The 19,161-nt window shown below is 45.6% G+C and overlaps 1 protein-coding gene across 1 annotated transcript in view; it reads left to right on the forward strand.

The window, feature by feature from the left end:
• The first annotated feature begins 374 nt into the window (after positions 1–374).
• CLPB (caseinolytic mitochondrial matrix peptidase chaperone subunit B) overlaps positions 375–19,161 on the forward strand; it is a 141,809-nt gene continuing 123,022 nt past the window's right edge. The window contains exons 1-2 of the mRNA XM_045555539.1: positions 375–948; positions 4,300–4,351. Coding sequence (XP_045411495.1) covers positions 546–948; positions 4,300–4,351 — 455 coding nt within the window. The 5' untranslated portion in view covers positions 375–545. The remainder of the gene's footprint in view (positions 949–4,299; positions 4,352–19,161) is intronic.

Raw genomic sequence — 19,161 nt, forward strand, 5'->3', positions numbered from 1 at the left:
ACAGTGGGAGGATCGGACTAAATATCTAATATTACAGCATGGTCCCCTTATGTTCTGCACTGGTTACCCTAGACATCTTTTTGAAAAGCCATCCTGGGCTGAAAAGAGAAATAGGCTAAAAGAAATAAGCATACGTTTCATAATAGGCTTATGCTGAAGATCCATGTTTAATTTACAGTGGTCAGAAATTGCGTCTTGTGTGTTAACTAGGAAAGAGGCTCCGGGTTTAGAATCTTAAACTCTAATTGCCACGCCCCACCTTGGCATTTTCCTTCTTGCCACGCCCCTCCACCCAAACTCCATTTCCCAACATGCCGCGGGCTCCTATAGTCGGCCATCATTGTGACGCAATCCCACAGCCTTCTGGGAAATGTAGTTTATTCGTTCCTCAGCCGCGGAAAGATCCAGGGCTGTGGACTACCACTCCCGTGAGGTAGTGCGCAATCCCACTGCGTTCGCGGCGCCTTCGAACGCGCCGCGGCAGCCATGTTGGACGTGGCCAGCACAGGGGCCGGCACCAGGGGGTTATCCAAGCAGCTGTCACGATGCTGGGGTCCCTGGTGTTGAGAAGAAAAGTGCCGGCGCCGGGGCTCCTCCTCCGGTTGCTCACATCCCAGTCGCTCCGGAGCCATGGAAGTGCTCCTGGCCAGAGAGTGATCACAAGGGGTTGCGGGGAGCCGCAGTGGCTGAGGGCGGCCGCCGGGGAGCGCCCTGGAACATCACTGGCCTTGGTCCACGGACTAGGGGCAGCCACTGGGGGGTGCCGGGGAGGACGCACCGAGACCCAGTGCTTCACGGCTGCCACGTGGGGACGCCTTCCTGGCATCGAAGAAACACTCCCGGGACAAGACAGCTGGAATGGGGTCCCCAGCAAGGCCGGACTGGGCATGTGGGCCCTGGCCACAGCGCTGGTGGTTCATTGCTACAGCAAGAGTCCATCCAACAAGGGTGATTATCGGAACAGTCTGGGTTCGAGGAAGGGAGAAGCGGGAGGAATGTCCCGACTTCGCATCTTTGGAGGGTTGGAGATGCTTATAGATTTAGACTCTTAGAGCCTCAGTCTTGGAGAGACTCAGACATCATCTGGTTCCAGGGGCAGGGTGTTGCACTGGATAGGTCACCGACTGGAGTTGTATAATCTGTTGTCATAGGTCAGCCTCCCCTCTTTGAGCATCACTTTGTCTGTCTGTACAATGGGGGCATTGGACTAAACATCTAATATTACAGCATGATCCCTTTATGGTCTAATATTCTGCCTGGTCCAACCTTTTTCAAGAGGTCTCCAGGAAACCATGGGATGTTTTAAGACCAACCGGTAGATGGTTTAGAGGAGTTGCTCCCCTAAGGTGGCCTGAGAAAGGACAAGACTTGATTCCAGTGGGAGCTTGACCCAGAGAGGCTCCTCTCTGCCCTCAGTTTCCTTACTTATGTAGTGAAGGGTGATTTCTCAATATTCTCCCAGTACTGTTAATTTGATCTCTCTTGTAGTTCAGTGGCTTGGGTCTGTCCATCAGTCTCCCAGGGTTTTGCTGTGCCTGGTTTCACTTGCCAGGAGGTGATCTTACCAAGTGGGGTAGCTGACAGGAAAAGGAAGTTAGATCCCTGGAGACCCAAGAGCAACTGAGGGGGATGGCCGATCAAGATTGGCATCTCAGCTGGGTACATGGAGCTGAGTAGGGGCTGGGAGAGTGGGCAGAGAGCCAGCCACACATGTGACCTGTGTGGGCCCAGCTACTCAGGTTCTTAGTTTTTCCTCAAAAGGGAAGACTGAGGCACATTGTCCATAGATTTTATGCATCCCAAGCTCTGAGGCTTTGGGGCAAAAGTGGGGACTGTCTTGACTTTCTTTCGTATATTTAGCAGGATGTGCCAAGCTCTAAAGGAAGGGCTTTGGACTGGGAGTGATGGCACTGAGGATCTTGTTTTGGCTCTGTGTCTAACTCCCATTACAAATTTGGACTCTTGCTTCCTCAGTTACCTCATCTACAAAATGAGAGTGTTGAAGTAGACTCTAAGGGATCTTCTAGCTTAGGCATGCCATGATTCTATAACTTTCAGCCCTCTGTATGCCTAGTTTGGGGCCAGGTATGTGAGAAGTCCTAACTTAACACAAAATCAGTCAAGGAAGCAATGCAGGCAGTTGGCATGCAGGGCTGGTGAGTGGTGCTGACTCTGTGTTCTTGTGGGATCAGAGGGTCAGCAGGGTCAGGAAAGCCTTCCTGGAGGATGGAGGCCACTGGAGGATGTGGAATTCGAACTTGAGTTCTGAAGGATGAGGAAGGAGATAGAGAGTGACATTGTGAGCCCCATGAGAGCAAGGAATGCATCTTATCTTTTTTTTTCAGGTTGATACCAGCAACTTTCCTTAATACCTAAACATCATTTGTCTACCAGAGTGTCTGGAACTTAGAACGTACTCAGTAAATGTGTCTTAAATTGCATTGTATTGCATTCAAAGGCTTCAGAGGACAAAGATAACAGTTGCAGGTCACCATGGAGTGTGCAAGGACTAGTAGAGTGGCCAGCTTGGTTGGAAGATGGTGTCTTTGGAATGAGGGGAGAGCAGATGGAGTGGGGCCTGGGTGCCAGGCAGGGGAATTGGAATTTCTTCTGTAGGCAGTAGAGAGCCATGGAAGGTTCATGAGCAGCGAATGTTCTGAGGCAAGTGTGTTTGGATGAACTGGGGAGAGATGTCCAGGGTCTTGCTTAAGAGTTTCCTGGGGGCTCCAGACTGGACTTTGTGGCATGTGAACTCCAGCAAGGAGACGAGGATCTCTTTACTAAAATAGATAATGACCAAAACCATGATCACTTCCAACCCTTCTGACTCGTCAGCTACTCTGTTCCCCGACTTAAGAGTTTTGAGCTGAGGCCCTCAGTGCAATGTATTAGAAACTGAATGCTTTAGGAGCCAGGAGGTTCTAATTTCTGCTCATTCCTCACTCTGTAACCTTGCAGAAGCTATTTTGTTTTGTGAGGGGTGAGTGGATACAGCCATCTCTGAGGAATTTTGATCCCCGTCCAGCTGGTGGCTGTCTGAGCGTGCTTGGAGAACAATTGGGTAAGGTAAGCAGGAAAGACCTGGCCCTGGAGTATAGGCCAGGAGGTGGAGTGGAGGCACCAGTGTGTGAATCACAGAATTGGTTTTCATATGCATGTAAGATGGATCTCTTATCTCCTTTGTTCAGATAAGGAAACTGAAGCTCAGGAGATTAGGTGAGCTGGCTAGGTCATACAGCAAGTAAGTGGCAGAGTTGAGACGGGAGCCCAGGTCTGCCTGCCTCCAGATCCTGCTCTTTCCACCCTACTCTAATGCATTCTCTCATGGGTGAGTTTCTTGGCTGGACTGAGAGCTTCCTGAGGCAGGGCTGGGTATGAGTCTGTCCAGTGCCCAACAGTGTAGCTCAGAACCAGTCTGGGCAAGAGGGCTCCACTGGCACTTGGTATTGGACTATTTGAAAAAATTGTGGCTCTGCTGTTGACTTTTGAGTTTTCTAAGTCAGGCAGTTTTTCCTCTCTGGCCACAAGATGGTGCCAACAGCCTGCAGGCTGCCCAGGCCAGAGCGGGATCAGCATTGCTTTTCTGGTAGGCCTGGTGATTCCTAAGGGATCTGAACCCTCTGCTTTGGGTCTCCCTTCACTGGGCTCAGCACTGGGGAGTTTGCAGATTTTTCAACCATCATTTCATCTCCACGGCATCCTTGTGAGGCTGGCAGGGCAAGGATTATTGTCTCTGCTTTATTGTCAGGGAGGCTGTGGTTGAGAGGGAAAAGGGCTGCCACAGTTACGTGGTAAGTAGATGGCAGAGTGGGTTGGATCTCGATGCCTAGTTGCGGCTCTCTCCATTATCAGAGAGGCCCACACCCTTGTCTGCTCCTCCCCATCCTGTCTCAGAACTGGGCTGAAGAACTGGAGATGGGGGAGAAAGTGGACAAGGTCAGGGAATGGTTAATACCACAATGATAGTAACATAAAACACACTGTATTATACAGAGCCTTATAGGTTACAAAGAGCACATTGAGTGCTTACCATAGGCAAGACGTGGTGCTAGCACTTTACCTGCATCCCCTGTATGATGAGAGGAGTTTGGGCTCTATAGTAGAAAGGTATGGAAGTCGGGTTGGTAACACTGGACACTGTGTGGGGAGGGGATGATTAGCTTTCAGTCATGGCATCGGTTCACGTTAAAGCCCATGTTTCTGAAGTGCTTCCACTTCCACTGTCTAACTGGGCCCTCCAGTCAGACATGAGGGGTATGTCCTGGCCAAGGATCTGACCCGTGTCTGCTCTCTTTTCAGATGCAGCCCTGATGGAAGCTGCTCGTGCCAACAATGTTCAAGAAGTTCACAGGTGAGTGTCGAACCCCAGGCCTTGCTCTCCCCCACAGGAGGGGCAGAGGAGGGTGAGTCCCTTCCTTGTGCGATGACTCTGCCTTGGACGAAATTCTTGCCCTAAGCTGAGAACTGTCCCCTGTGACTTCCCTGTAGTCACAGAGTCACCCGGCTCCCTCAGCCCAGGTCAACCTTAGATATTTTAGGTAGGGAGTCAGCCCCCAAACATCCCTGGATCCTTCAGATATTTTGTTCTTCATAGGGATGGTTTGGAGTCCCCTCCATATCCTGTGAGTTCTTCTCTGAATCTTTCAATTTGTTCTCGTTTCTGTGTGAAAGTGGTCACATGTTATTGCTTGCTGCCTGGGTGGGTCACAGGTGGGCATCCATGGAGGGGCTTGGGGACTTGGGAGGGAGCTGGAAGAGAACATTCTGCCAGAAGGCCTTTGGGGCTAAAAAGCCCTGCCCACTGGGCTGGGGTGACTCTCCTTGGCTCCCGCCCAGGGATAGACTGCATTTTCCCGGCCTCACAGTCCCCTGTGACCACTGGCAGGTTGGATTTGAGGCATGTTTTTTGGGGGGGGCAGGACTCAACCCAGGGCTCAGCCTAGTACCAGGACCAGGGCAGGGTCTGTGTGCAGGATGGATATTCAGATTGGGGTAGCATAGGGCATCAGTTATGGGACTGTTGGTTAGGGGCAGAGGTTTTATTCTTGGTGAAACTACTGGACCCCACTGGGCCTAACCTTGGCCTCTTTTGGCCCTTTGTATGAAGCTAGGTGGCCACAGGACACCCCCCTTCCCTGCCATCACGTCTGCATTTTAGACAGGAAATCAGGTATTGGGGTGGCTATCCCTGTAACCAGTGCCACAGACCGTTGGTGCTCTTCCCCACTCCAGCTGCCTGAACATACAAAAAAGTATTGAAAGGCAGCCGCAGCCCCACCAAGACTTACTGCTTTGATTCCCTTTCATTTTATCTGCAGCATTATTATTGATTCTCAAGGGTGCTCTTGAGTATTAATGTTCAAGGCTTAGTTTTTAATAAACCACTTTTGGAAGTATGGGCTGGGAGTTGTTTCGTAGCCAAATAAATATGATGGAGCAATAGTTTAATAAACATGCAATGATGCATCTTAAAAACCAAGCACAGATGTCATCTTGTTGTTATAAGAGCCATTCATAACTGCAGGCTGTGTGTGGCATTTTCATTCCCCCAGAAACAGATGAGCCCTGCTTCATTCTGCTGCAGTACAAGGGAGTAAGGGGGTGGAAGCTGGCCCTTGCTGACCCTGGACTCACCTGTTGGTAACTGCCAAGGGCTGCCAGGCTGCTGCTTTCCCCAGCTAACCCAGCGTTGGCAGTGCATTTGCAGAGTAGCAATGCTGTGAATCCACCTATCCACCCCCAGTAAGGCTGACTTTACCCTATCCCATTGAGCCCCCAAGTGTTGATTATTTTAGCTCTTTCATATACATGTTTTTCTAAGAGCAATTAAGCACCTGCCCAAAGAATACAGAAAGTGATTGAGCTTATGGTGTATGTGTGATTCAGACAATTGTTCTGAACATTCATTCTTACCTGTGTGGATGGTGTCTTTCATGAGTAGCCCAGGCTCTGGCCTGCTTTTCTCCTGCCTTCTCTTGTCCCACCTCCCTTGGTCAGGATGACTCCATCAGAATTAGGTGAACAAGGCACAGACCCTGCCCTCAGTGCCAATCTCATGTGGAACCACAGAGCCAGGGAGCAGGCTGAGCAAAGGCAGGAGGCAGATACTGGGTTGTTGTTGGGTCTGGAGAACATGTTGATGTTGCCGAGGTGGGATTTGTGCAGGGTGTGAGAAAAGAGGGAAGGTGACTTGAGAGAGGCTGGAATGTGCAAGGCCTGCCACGCCTAGGGTGAGGAGTTTGGAACTCGTATCCATCCTATAAACAGTGGGGAGATGTGGGACATTTTTGAGCAGGAAAATGACCTAGTTAGGGCTGTGTTTCAGAGGGGTGAAGGATGGACTGCATTGGGAAAAGGCTGAAAGCGGATCTGTTAAGAGGTTGTTTCAGTAAGATAGATTCAAAGTGATGACGGCCTTAACGAGGACGTCTTTTCCTTCCTCTCACCCAAAGCAGTTCTTGCTTATGAAAGAATGAGTGGGTTAGACATATCTAAATATAGAAAAGGTAATGCATTACACTATACTGTTAAGATGGCTACAACATCACTAGGTGATAGGAATTTTTCAGCTTCATTATAATCTTATGGGACCATTGTCATAAATGTAGTCTGTCGTTGACCAAAACATCATTATGTGGGGCATGACTCACTTATACCACGTATGTGAGTGGTGTGGTCAATTATACCAGTATTTAGAACAAAACTCAGACATGCTGAGTAATATTGTCCTCTACCTTTCCTTTGCCCCTTCACTTCTCTGGGTTTCTGTGCTGTGAGTGTCTCTTCCTTGACGTCCCTAATTCCTGTCCCCAGCCCCAGGGCCTTGGGAGAGCTCTGGATAGTGAAGGACAGTAGCCTGAGGCTCTTCTGCTCAGAGGAGGGAGGTGCTTCATCCTCCTCTTATGGACACTATGGAGCCTGCAGTCTCTGGGCCCTGGATGTGTCCCTTCCACGCAGACCACCCTCTGTATTCTGTGCTCATCACCCTCTGCTTAAATCCCACCAGCCTTCATGGCTCAACTCAAGTGCTGCCTCCCTTATGAAGCCTTCCTTGATTCCTCCCAGCTGGGTGTGATCTCTTCTTCCTTTGTCCCCTACCCTTGCTTCTGCCCCATACCTCCCTTGTGGTCTGGGAGGGTGTGAGTGTCATATGGGCAGAGCCATGCCAGCCTATAGCAGGAGGTGACTCCTCTTGTGGAGGAGAAGTTGGAGGTCAGGTTGGAGAAGCAGGGCTGAATGTCAAGACTGAGGCAGCAGTCATTCCACAAACAGGAAAATCAGTGAGGTTTACACGCTGACTGAATTAGGAAGAGCTGATGAATCGTCACAGAGTGTAAGGCCATCAAGCCAACAGCTCTGGACATCGGCCCTCCCACATGGGCACTGTTGACCTGCATTACGTGGAGCTGGCTGGCTAAAGGTGCAGGGCAGGATCTGCCACTCGTCACACTCTGTTCTTTGTATTAAGAAGTTTGTGGGCTAGACTTCACCTTGACCCACTGGATTGTGTGCCTCCCAAGGGCAGGGATAAGCTCCAGTTCTCCACTGTCTCTTACCCAGTGTCCCAGCACAACTGGAACTTTTCAGTGACTTTCTTCTGCTTTTTACTGACTTCTCAGTATAGCTGAAGTGAGCAGTCCAGAGTCTGACTTCCATGCTTCCCTGGACTATATAAGGTGGAGGCCAGGTCTCTTGGTCTGTCCTTCCTGCCTCTCTGTGTGGCTACCATTTCCTCCCTTTTCCCCTGAGGCACTTACCTTGTAAGTTCATCTAGCTCTGACTCTTCTTTAGAAGTGGAAGTTTGGCCTCTATCCTACCTGTCAGCAGTGTGAACAGGTGGCCCTGCTCCTGGGCTCAACCCAAACCGGAACCTGGTGTCTGGACTCAGAAACTGCTCACCCGAAACCTAGGGCACAGGCAGACTGAAGGCACATCTGTCCAGGCTCAGGCCGAGACATGGGAGGAGTTATCAGGACTGGGAAAAGTGAGGCCTCTTGTTCTCCCAGTGGGGATCACATTTCCTTCAGAACAAGCTTGGTGAAAGACAACACCGCTACCGATTTCCCTCCTCCCTTTAGGGAGCTGGGCCCCTGCTGAGTGCCTAACCCAGTCGTTCATTAGCACAGTCTCTAATGAAGGAACCCTGGTGGTATCAATCTTGGACCTCAGACTGCCTGCCGTTTCTCTCCAGGATTCATTTGGTCATTTGCCAAACATTAACTGAGCACTGCCAGAATACTGAGTCCTCTGCTTGGTACAGGGAACACCTGACCAGGCGTGATTTCTGCCCATGATGAGAGTCAGGGGTAGACTGTGGCAATGGTGTGATCAGTGCTATAAGACAGGAGAGTATAGGGGCAGCAGGAGCCTAGAAGATGCCCCTAACCAGCCTGAGGGGTCAGAGAAAGCCTCCTAGAGGAAATGGCACATGATCAGAGTCTTAAAGTATCAGTATTATTTAGCAAATAGAAGGGGAAGGCATTCCAGGCAAAAGAGTGGCAGCCTTGGAGCCGGGGTGAGGGGAAGGGAAATTATGTGATGTTTGGTGTTGCTGAGTCACAGTGTGAGGCCAGTAGGGACTGGAGATAGGTAGGGACCTGGTCATGGAAGGCAATGATTAACTAACTGTCCCTCAGTTGCCCATCTGTCCTGCCTGTGCTCAGTGCATAGTCCTGAGCTGAATTTGGGGGAGGGAGGGTGGTGATAGAATGGGGACGAAGAAGCAGTTCCTGCCCTGGAGTCAAAAATTGAGAACCAGCAAAACAAGGGACAAATTGCCAAACTTATAAGTAACATGAAGATGATAATACCTATAACCCATAGAGTTGTAGAGTTATTATTACTAATAATAAAATGATAATTCATTCAGCCAGTATTTATGCGTATTTACTAGGAGCTAGGCATCAGGCTGAGTGCTGGAGATACATTAGTGAACAAGGTTGGCACAGTCCCTGCCCTTGTGGTACTTACTTACAGTCTAACTGGGAGCCCGATGGCTAATTATGCAATTATAATTACATACTTCAAAAGTGAAATAAAACTTGTCTTTTCAACAAATGGTGCAGGGACAACTGAATATGCAAAAAAATGCAATTGGACTCTTACCTGATACCACACATAAAAATGAACTCAAAATGGCTCATGGACCTAAATATAACAGCTAAAACTATAAAACTATTAGGAGAAAACATAGGAGTAAATCTTTGCCACCTTGGGTTAGGCAAAGCCTTCTTAGATATGGCACCAAAAGCACAAGCAAACAAAGAAAAAAATAAATTGGACTTCATCAAAATTAAAAACTTTTGTGCGTCTAGGACACCATCAAGAAAGCAAAAAGACTCTCACAGGATGGGAGGATATTTTGCAAATCATATATTTGATAAGGGACTCATGTCCAGAATATATGAAGAACTCTTCCAACTCAACAATAAAAAGATAACCTAATTAAAAAGTGGACTAATGGCCGGGCGCAGTGGCTCACACCTGTAATCCTAGCACTCTGGGAGGCCGAGGCGGGAGGATTGCTCGAGGTCAAGAGTTCGAGACCAGCCTGAGCAAGAGCAAGACCCCGTCTCTACTAAAAGTAGAAAGAAATTATACGGACAGCTAAAAATATATATAGAAAAAAATTAGCCAGGCATGGTGGCGCATGCCTGTAGTCCTAGCTACTCAGGAGGCTGAGGCAGAAGGATTGCTTAAGCCCAGGAGTTTGAGGTTGCTGTGAGCTAGGCTGACAGACACCATGGCACTCTAGCCCAAGCAACAGAGCGAGACTCTCTCTCAAAAAAAAAAAAAAAATGTACTAAGAATCTGAATAGACATTTCTCCAAAGAAGATATACAGATGACCAATAAGTTAGAGAATTGCACACCAAAACCAAAATGAGATACCACTTCACACCCGTTAGGGTGGCTGTAATAAAAAAGACTGATAAAAGCAAGTGTTGGCAAGGATGTGGAGAAATTGGAACCCTCATACATTGCTGATGGGGCTGTAAAATGGTGTAGCCACTTTGGAAAACAGTTTGGCAGTTCCTTAAACATAGAGTTACCTTATGACCCAGCAAGTCCACTCTAGGTCTATACCCCAGAGAAATGAAAACATGTACATTAATGTGTTTGTACATGAGTATTCATGGCAGCATTATTCATACTAGCCAAAAAGCAGAAATGTTGACCTAAAGAAAGAAATTGAGGCTAAATTAATATAAGTGGAGAGTTTATTTGGGCCAAGTTTGAGGACTGCAATCCAGGAGCATAGATTCAAGCTGCCCTTAGTGTGTGCTCCTTTTAGCAGCAGTGACATGTGGGTTTTTAAAGGGAAAAAGAAGGCAGTGCCTAATTTGTTCACCAAGAATTTACGTTGAAGTAACATAAGCTATTGATTGGCTGTATATCGTTCTTTGTGTCACAGATTCCAGGAATGTGAAGACAATGGGTGAGGCAGCTAGTCGGGAAACTACAGGGAAGAAAAGAAAGAAGGAAATGGCTTTAAACGATTGCCCTGGGGCACAACTGGTGGGGTGACTGAAGTCCCATACTCATGTCTTTCTGGGCCTGATAAATTTTACATGTCTCACATAACTCAGACCTCTTTGAGCCAATTTTTCTTTTCTCAGAAACAATCTCAAAGTCCATTAACTGATGAATGGATAAATAAAAATATGATATAGCCATATATCAGCGCAAAGGAAGGAAGCACTGACATATGGTACAACATGGATGAACCTTGAAAATGTTACACTGAGAGAAGCCAGTCACAAAAGGCCACTGTCTTAGTTCCTTTGGCTGCTGTAACAATAGATTGGGTGGCTTGTAAACAACAGAAATGTATTTCTCCCTGTTCTAGAGGCTGGGAAGTCCTTGATCAAAGCTCTGGCAGATTTGGTACCTAGTGAGGGCCCACTTTCTGATTCACTGATGGCCATCTTCTCACCATGTCCTCATGTGGTGGAAGGTATGAGAGAGGTCTCTGTGATCTCTCTTATAAGGGCACTAGTGCCATTTATGCAAGCTCCATCCTTGCGACCTAATAACCTCCCAAAGACCCTACGTCCAAACACCATCACGTTAGGGATTGGGTTTCAAACCTCCTGGCTATAGCAGACATATATTATATGATCCCATTTATGTGAAATATCCAGAATAGACAAATCCATAGAAATAGAAAGTATTATAGATTAGTGATTGCCAAGGAAGGAGGAGCAGAACAGGGGGATGAATGGGTCCAGGGTTTCCTTTCTGGGTGATGAAAATATTCCTGGAGTTAGATCGTAGTCATGGTTGCACAATTCAGAATATATTAATACTAGAAACAATTGAATTGTATACTTTTAAATGGATGGACTTTATGGTATGTGAATTATATCTCAGTAAAACTTTTTTAAAAAGTCAAGTACAAGACACTCAGGAATCTACCCTTGCATGTGAGCGGGTTGGAGGTGGGGGTACGTGTCAGTAAGGGAAAGCCTCTGAATAAGTGAGATTGCAGCAAACTCTGAAGGTTGAAGAGAAAGGTGGAAGAAAGTTTAGTTAGAGGGAACAGCAGGTGGAAGGTCCTGAGTCAATTAATGATGTGGAGAAATCAAGGAGTTGAGAGAAGGCCAATATGGCTGGCCCCTAGAGAGCAAGGGGGAGTAGTGTGAAAGGAAGTTGGAGAGTTAAGCAAGGACTATACTGCGCTGGGTCTATATTAACAATTTTAATTTTAGTCCTAAGAGGAGTGGGCAACCACCATTGAGGAGTAGCCGGTATGTGTATGTGAGAGAGGGAAAGACTAACAGACACGGTGACATGATATAGATCTATAATTTTAAAAATCATTCTGGTTGCTTGGTGTAGAACAGATTGGTAGAGAGCTATGGTGGATGCAGGAAGACTGGCTGAAAAGCAACAGGCATAGTCCAGATGAGAAAAGATGTGACATGGACTAAGATGTCAGTAGCAGAGATGGAGGAAGTAAGCCAGATAGGACCTGGTTATGGTTAGGACATTATCAGTGCCTGGTACACAGTAAGTATTCAATAAATGAATGTTGGATGAATGAATAGGATTGGAGATGGTTAATTAGAGAGAAGAAGGTGTTAATGAATTTCAGTTTTCTGGTTTGATCATCTGTGTAGATGCTATGGCCATTCACTGAGATGAGGATCCCAGAGGAAGACTAGGTGGGGGGAAAATTATGAATTCAGTTTTAAACATGCTGAATTTAACATGCCAGTGAGATGCTCAAGTGGAGATGTCATCTAGGCAGTTGAATGTGTGGGTCTTTTGACTTCCCACTGTACATACCATGCTGCCTCTCAAAATATCTCTGTTATCAGTTGGGAGATTCTTTCCATGTCCTGTTTTGATTTCTGGTTTAATGGTTTTAAAAAATAAAGGACTTTATACCAGCCCAAACTGATTTACTAGATGGCTTTGGGAAAAAATCTGATTTGGTTTACAGTTCAGGAAAGAAGAAAGAGTTGGGCTTTTTTGAGAGGTAAACACATTTATTCTACCTTTGCATTGATGGCTTGGTTTGGTTCTTGTCCCTGGATGCCCCAGCTTGGGGCTTGAGGCACTTGCTGTTCATGTGCCAGGATTGAGGTGTCCAGAATGTGCTTAGCTACAGCACAGGTAAATGTTCTGCACATTGATCCAGGGATTTTATCTAATTAACAAAAACCCTGGCTGGTAAATACATTTGGCTGTCTCAGGGCCTCGGAGAAGCTGTCTGTTTATCGATTGTTATATCATTTTGGCTGGTTGGGAAGATATTAATGATGGCATCAGAGCAACCAAAACATCAGCTCTCTTAATCAGTAAGTATGTAAATGTCTTTGTGGCTTGCAGTAAGTAGATTGAAACAAAAGTTTTATCCTAGACCTAAAGGTCAAAGCCTCAAGGGCATCACTCCTGTAATTTGAAGCTTATAGTAAGAGCTTTTTAAGATCCCCCCACAGTTTTCTGAATGCTAGAGTGTAACCCACACAGATTTTTTTGAATGCTTGGATGTTGGAAGGCAAGGTAATGTTACAGAAGAAAATACAAGAGTTTTAGAATTAGAAGACCTGGTTTCCACTTTTGACAAAGTTACTAACTGGCTGTGTGACCATTAATGTCATGGAACCTACCTTCCTTAGTCTTAGTTTCCAAATCTTATTAATGAAGTTCCCATTGAGAACTTTTAAATCTCAGCATTAAGCTCTGCAGAGAATGCTGACTCCTTCTGGAAGGGTCCAGATCACGCACTGACACCCCAGTCTTGCTCAAGTGCAGTTCTACAGAGTGGCCCAGGGTGTGGCTTCTTTTCTGAGGTACCTCACCTGCTGAGGCTCTGACTGCTTGCTCCCTACTGATGGAAAGTAATTGGGGAAGATTGGATTAGCAGCTTTTCTTGAACTTCATGGGTAGGTGAGTTGTGGAAGCAGCTGAAGGCCAGCAGAGTCAGACAGTTGGCCATGAGCAGAGAATAGCCAGGGTGTACTGCAGTGGGCTTGGAGGGAGTGGTGACACTGGGACTGAGCCTCTGCTGTTGGCCCTCCTGTTTCTTGGCTGTGTGGGCTTGGGCTAGTCTCTTAACTTCCTCAGTGGTCTCTACTGTGAAATATCTTTGCTAATACCTATCTGACCAGCCTTCCAGGATCTTGTGAGAGTTCCATGCAGATGAACACTTGTTGTCTGGAAAATTACTCATCCTTTGGATTATCACTGTCACATTTTCTAGGAAGCCTTCCCTGATCCTCCGATACCTGTGGGTTCCCGTAGTACCCTGTACTTCTTCTGTTAGAGCACTTATTACCCTCTGTGCGTTATCTATTTCCTTTCTCTCTCTCATGATATTGTGAGTTTTGGAAGGCAGCAGACCATTGCTGTGTTGTTCATCACTGTGCACGTAAATAGTTAGCAAATACTTATTCAATATTGTTGAAAGTATTTTGTAAATGGTAAAGAGTTGAACAAACTTTGATAGTTATTACAGTCATAATAATCTATAAACAGAGGACTGACCTACCTTTGAAAAAAACAAAAATAAAGTAAAAATGAAATAGTGCAATCATTTATTCATTCAACAAATAGCACCTACTATGTGTGGTATGGTGCTAGGTGGATCAGTGGTCAGCCAAATATATGTACATACCTTGACTTGTGGAGCTTAAAGCCTGGTTAGACATTAATCCTACAAATGTGAACTTGCAACTGTGACAAATGCTGCAAAGGAGCGATACAGAGAATCATGAGAGCCCATACCAGCGAGATTTCACCTGGTCAGGGAAAGCTCCCCACAAGAAGCTTGAACTCTGAAGTGAAGGGTAAGGGAAAGTTACCTAGGTGAAGAAGGGTGAGAAGAGCTTTCCTGGCAGAAGGAACTTTGATTTACTAAAATTGTATGGGAGGAAGAAGCATGGCCAGTGTGAAGGACTGAAAAAGGCTGATAGGACTGCAGCTAGTGGAAGGTGCCAGAATCCTAGAATAGCAGACCTTGCAGGGGATCAGAGGCCATATGAAGGAGCTGTGTCTTTATTCGAACAGCAGTGCCCGCCAAACTGTGGTTGAGAGAAAATCGAGGGGTTCAGCATCCTTTCCGATGGCTGAGGATCATCAGGAACTAATCGGAACACTACCTGTGTGTTTGTGCCAGGCAGCTTCTCGCGCATGGTTCTGTCCCGTGAGGCAGTGTAGGCCACAAAGTGCAATCCCCCAGGGCTCAACAGCAGTAGCAGCTATCAGGCTTTGTCTTCTTACCACCATTTCTGTGGCCCAAGTGCTGCTGCTTCTCTAAAATCCCAGTTCAATCATGGCTAGAATGCAAATCCTGTTTGCATGGCTGGAGCCAGTTGGATGTTCCCCAAGGAATTTTCCAGGAAACTGAGGCACAGAAAGAAATCCAAGACTATTGAAAACCGCCAAGCCAATGTGTTACTGGGCTGACAATATGCACTTAAGCTGCTTGCTTCACAGTTCCTGTTCTGTCCCTGTCCTGTTTGAAAAACCTTCTCAGAAAATCTCAATTCTGAATTTTGAGTCCCTTCTACAGCCTGCCTGCCTCCTTCTCTCTCCTCCCTTCTGAGCAAGGGTTCTAGGCCCAAAGTCCTAAGGCAATAAATGGTCCTTTCCTTGTGATTCTGTCCGTGGATGCACATCCAAGTGGATTTCCTGTCATTGGCAGTAATCAGTGGTAAGTACATTAGAGTCTGACAAAACAAAGTTTGAATCTCAGCTGTGCCATTTGTTAGCTCTGTGACACTGGAAAAATTGCCTAACCTCTCTAACCTTAGAATCTTCATCTGCAAAGTGGGGATGATAATCGAGCTACCTCACACCATTGGTGTGAGGATTAAATGAGAAAATGCATGTAAAGCCACTTCGTACTATGCTTGGCGTATAGGAAGTACTCAGTACTTAGTGTTGTTATTGAGTGATGTTAATTACACAAGGTTTTCTCCCCTAATTAGCAAAGTAAAATTAAGGTAATGGGTAGAATTTTCTAGATACTCAGTTTTTACTCCCTAAATTTTTCTTAAGCTCTTATTGTGAGCATTTCATTCAGAGACTTCCAGACCAATGAACGTAAGGTAAATTAATATTAAGGTGGGCTAAAAAACTCATAACCAATCATGCTTAGTTTACCACTATTTTTTAGAAACCACATATGTTCAGAATTTATTTAACATTTATAGCATGTTACTTTATTAACATAATTTCCTGTATGTATAATTATTTTGGATACATTATTTGTATATACAGACATGCATCACTTAATGGAGATATATTCTGAGAAATTCATGTCATTGTGTGAACCTCGTGGAATATACTTACACAAACCTAGATGGTACAGCCTACTCCACACCCAGGCTACATGGCATAGCCTATTGCTGCTAGGCTACAAACCTGTACTGCATGTTACTGTACTGCATACTGTAGGCAGTTGTAACACAATGGCAAGTATTTGTGTATCTAAACATAGAAAAGGTGCAGTAAAAATATGGTGTAAAACATGAAAAATGGACACCTGTATAGGGCAGCTTTGTTATAATCTTATGAGACCACCGTCATATATATAGTCTGTTGTTGACCAAAATATCATTATGTGATGCTTGACTGGATAACATATATGAAATATTATAGTTTAATAAAATTATAAAATAATCCTTTAATAACAATAATGATATTGTTACTATTACTAATAATAGCTGATGCTTATTGAATGCCTTTTTTGTGTTAGACATTACATAAGGCATTAATCATTAAATTCTCACAAGTTCTGCAAGTAATATAGTCCCATTTCACAGATGATAAAACAGAAGTTCGGATTGCTTAAGTAATTTGCCCAAAGTTGCCCACTTGGGAAGTGGTCCACCACTTCATTTTACAGATGAGGAGGCTGTGAGGCCCGAAGAGGAAGAGAGGCTTGCCTGGGTCCCAGTTTCCTCTTAGTACTCTTCCAGACTCAGGGAGACATTTTCTAGCTAAAGGGAGAACTATTTCTACCTGGCTTATTGGGAATCCACAAAATTCCTAAAGATAAACTGTCGAATCCAGACCCCTTAGCTATCCTCCTCTCAACTCTGCTTCTCACCATCTTCTCACCAACTTATCCCTACCCCCAACTCCCACCAGCCAAGCCTGGCCTTCTTTCTCTCCCAGGAAGCACCCCATTCTGGTCAGACGTGGTTTCTCAGTGTCCCAGACATACACTTTGCTCGTTCCTATGTGTGAGCCTTGGCAGTGCTTCCAACCCACTCCTTTCCTGCTGTCTGTCTAGACCCTGTTCATGCTTCTTTACCTACTCAAGTCCTTTTTCTTCCAGAAAGCTCACTCTATTTTTATTTTTTTATTATTTTTTTTAGAGACAGGGTCTTGCTGTGATGCACAGGCTGGAGTACAGTGGCTATTTACAGGCACAATCATAGTGCACTGCAGCCTTGCCCTCCTGGGCTCAAGTGATCTTCCCGCCTCAGCCTCCCAAGTGGTTGGGACTGACTATAGGCCTGTGCCACCGCACTTGGCTAATAGCTGTTATTTATTAACTGTCTACTCTATGTGAGGCAGAGTATTAGATACTGTATGTGTATTACCTTTATTCCTTGCCACAGTGTTGCAGAACAGATTGTGTTGTGTCCATTTTCCAGACTGTGAAATTGGAGGCTCAGACAGATCTAGTGCTTACTTGAGGCCTCACAGCTGGTAAGTGGTAGAGCTATGGTTTAAACCAAGGCCCACAAAAGTCTACAGTATGTGCTTTTCTCACTGCAGTTCACTGCATGTGCTAACCCGTGTTGATCTTTTTTTGTCAGAATTCCTATAGGACTTAAAGTCTGAGCCATGTAGTGTCATGTTTAGCGATTCACCTCCTTGCTTTTCTCTCCAGTTGCTTTATGCTTATTTCTCCTTACTTAGGCTAAGCGCTCTGTCCCAGCAAGGTGGATGGCACCTCCTCCTGCCTATACCATAGCAAATCACAAGAGACTGGCTGGCACTCAGAAGGCACACAGTACAGATAGAGTCTGGCCTGGTGATTGATTGGTTGATTGAAACCCTGTTTATTCTGCAAAGGCTACCCAGCAGGAGAGCACAGTGCTAGGCAGCAGCTGGGCAGCCTCACTGGTCTCCAGGATCCTCCATTCATGTGGATGGGAGGCCCAGGAAGGCTGCATAAGAATCCTCTCTGAGGCTGGGCCAAGGCTTCCATCTCAATGCCCTTTTGTTTGGGGGGATAGCACCCAGGCCTCCTGGGATGTCTGTGTGTTTGGCCAGCCTTTGCAGATGGACAGTGAGCAGGAGCAGGATGTAAAGCACAAACAATTGGGGGAGGTCCCTGGAATTCCCATGGGCTCAGAGTCCACCAGGCAGGGCAGGATCCTTCTCAGGGCAGATCTGGGGCTCAGTCACAGCCCCTACATGGGTCAGACAGGGTCCCAGGCACTTTTGTCTCCAGCCTCATTTCTTCTCCAGTATTCAGGTCTCCACTTCAGCTTCTCTGACGGTCAGCATCGAGCCCTCGTTGGGTACCTTAGGTATGAGGCACTGTCTGCCTCCTAAAGGCTAGGCAGCTTCCAGTTGAATAAGTGTGCATTCATTCATTTTTTCTTTCTTTTTCTTTTGAGATATAATTCACATACTATAAAATTCGCCCTTTTAAAGCATACAATTCAGTGGATTTTAGAACATTTATAAGATAGTGCAACTAGTACCACTGTCTAATTCCAGAACATTTTCATCACTCCCTCCAATAAAAAAATCTCAGTCCCTTTAAGAGTCATTCCCTGTTTTCCACTCCCCCCAGACCTTGACAACCACTAATCTACTTTCTGTATGTGGATTTGCCTATTCTAGACATTTCATATGAGTGGAATCATACAATATGTGGCCTTTGTGTCTGGGTTCTTTCACTTCGCATGTTTTCAAGGTTTACCCATGCTGTAGCATGTTATCAGTACTTCACCCCTTTTTATGGCTGAATAATATTCCATAGATAGTTATATTTTATTTATTTATTTGTCTGTTGATGGACATTTGCATTTCCACTTTTTAACTGTACGAATAATGCTGCTATGAACGTTTGTGTACAGATTTTTATGTGAATGTATATTTCCAAATCTCTTGGGTATATACCTAAGAGTGGAATTGCTGGGTCATATATTAATAGTAACTCTATGTCTAACATTTTGTGGAACCGCCCAACTATTGTCCAAAGTGGCCATACCATTTTACATTCTCATAAGCAATATATGAGGGTTCCAGTTTCTCTGCATCCTCCACAACACTTGTTATCATCTGTGTTTTTTATAACAGCCATCCTAGCATGTGTGAAATGATATCTGACTGTGGATTGATTTGCATTTCCCTGATGGCTAATGATGTTGAACATCTTTTTATGTACTTACTGGCCATTTGTGTATCTTCTTTGGCATTTATTCATGCTTAAGGCCCATTATGAGCAATATGCCCCATTAGGCATTTTGGAGGAGAATAAAGATGTATCATGATGACCTTGGCCTTTCAAAGAACTTGCAGGCTAGTAAGAGAATTGTAATTAGTACATGTGAAAAGGTAAGGATTCATGGACAAAGTGGCCTTTAGTTTGGATCTGGTGATGAGTAGTCTTTAGATACAAGGAGCTTTGTGGAAAGACTTTCTGAGCAGTTAGAGTAATAATATAATCAGAGACAACTTG

This window comes from Lemur catta, chromosome 7 (genome assembly GCF_020740605.2).
Source record: "Lemur catta isolate mLemCat1 chromosome 7, mLemCat1.pri, whole genome shotgun sequence".
Classification (NCBI taxonomy): domain Eukaryota; kingdom Metazoa; phylum Chordata; class Mammalia; order Primates; family Lemuridae; genus Lemur; species Lemur catta.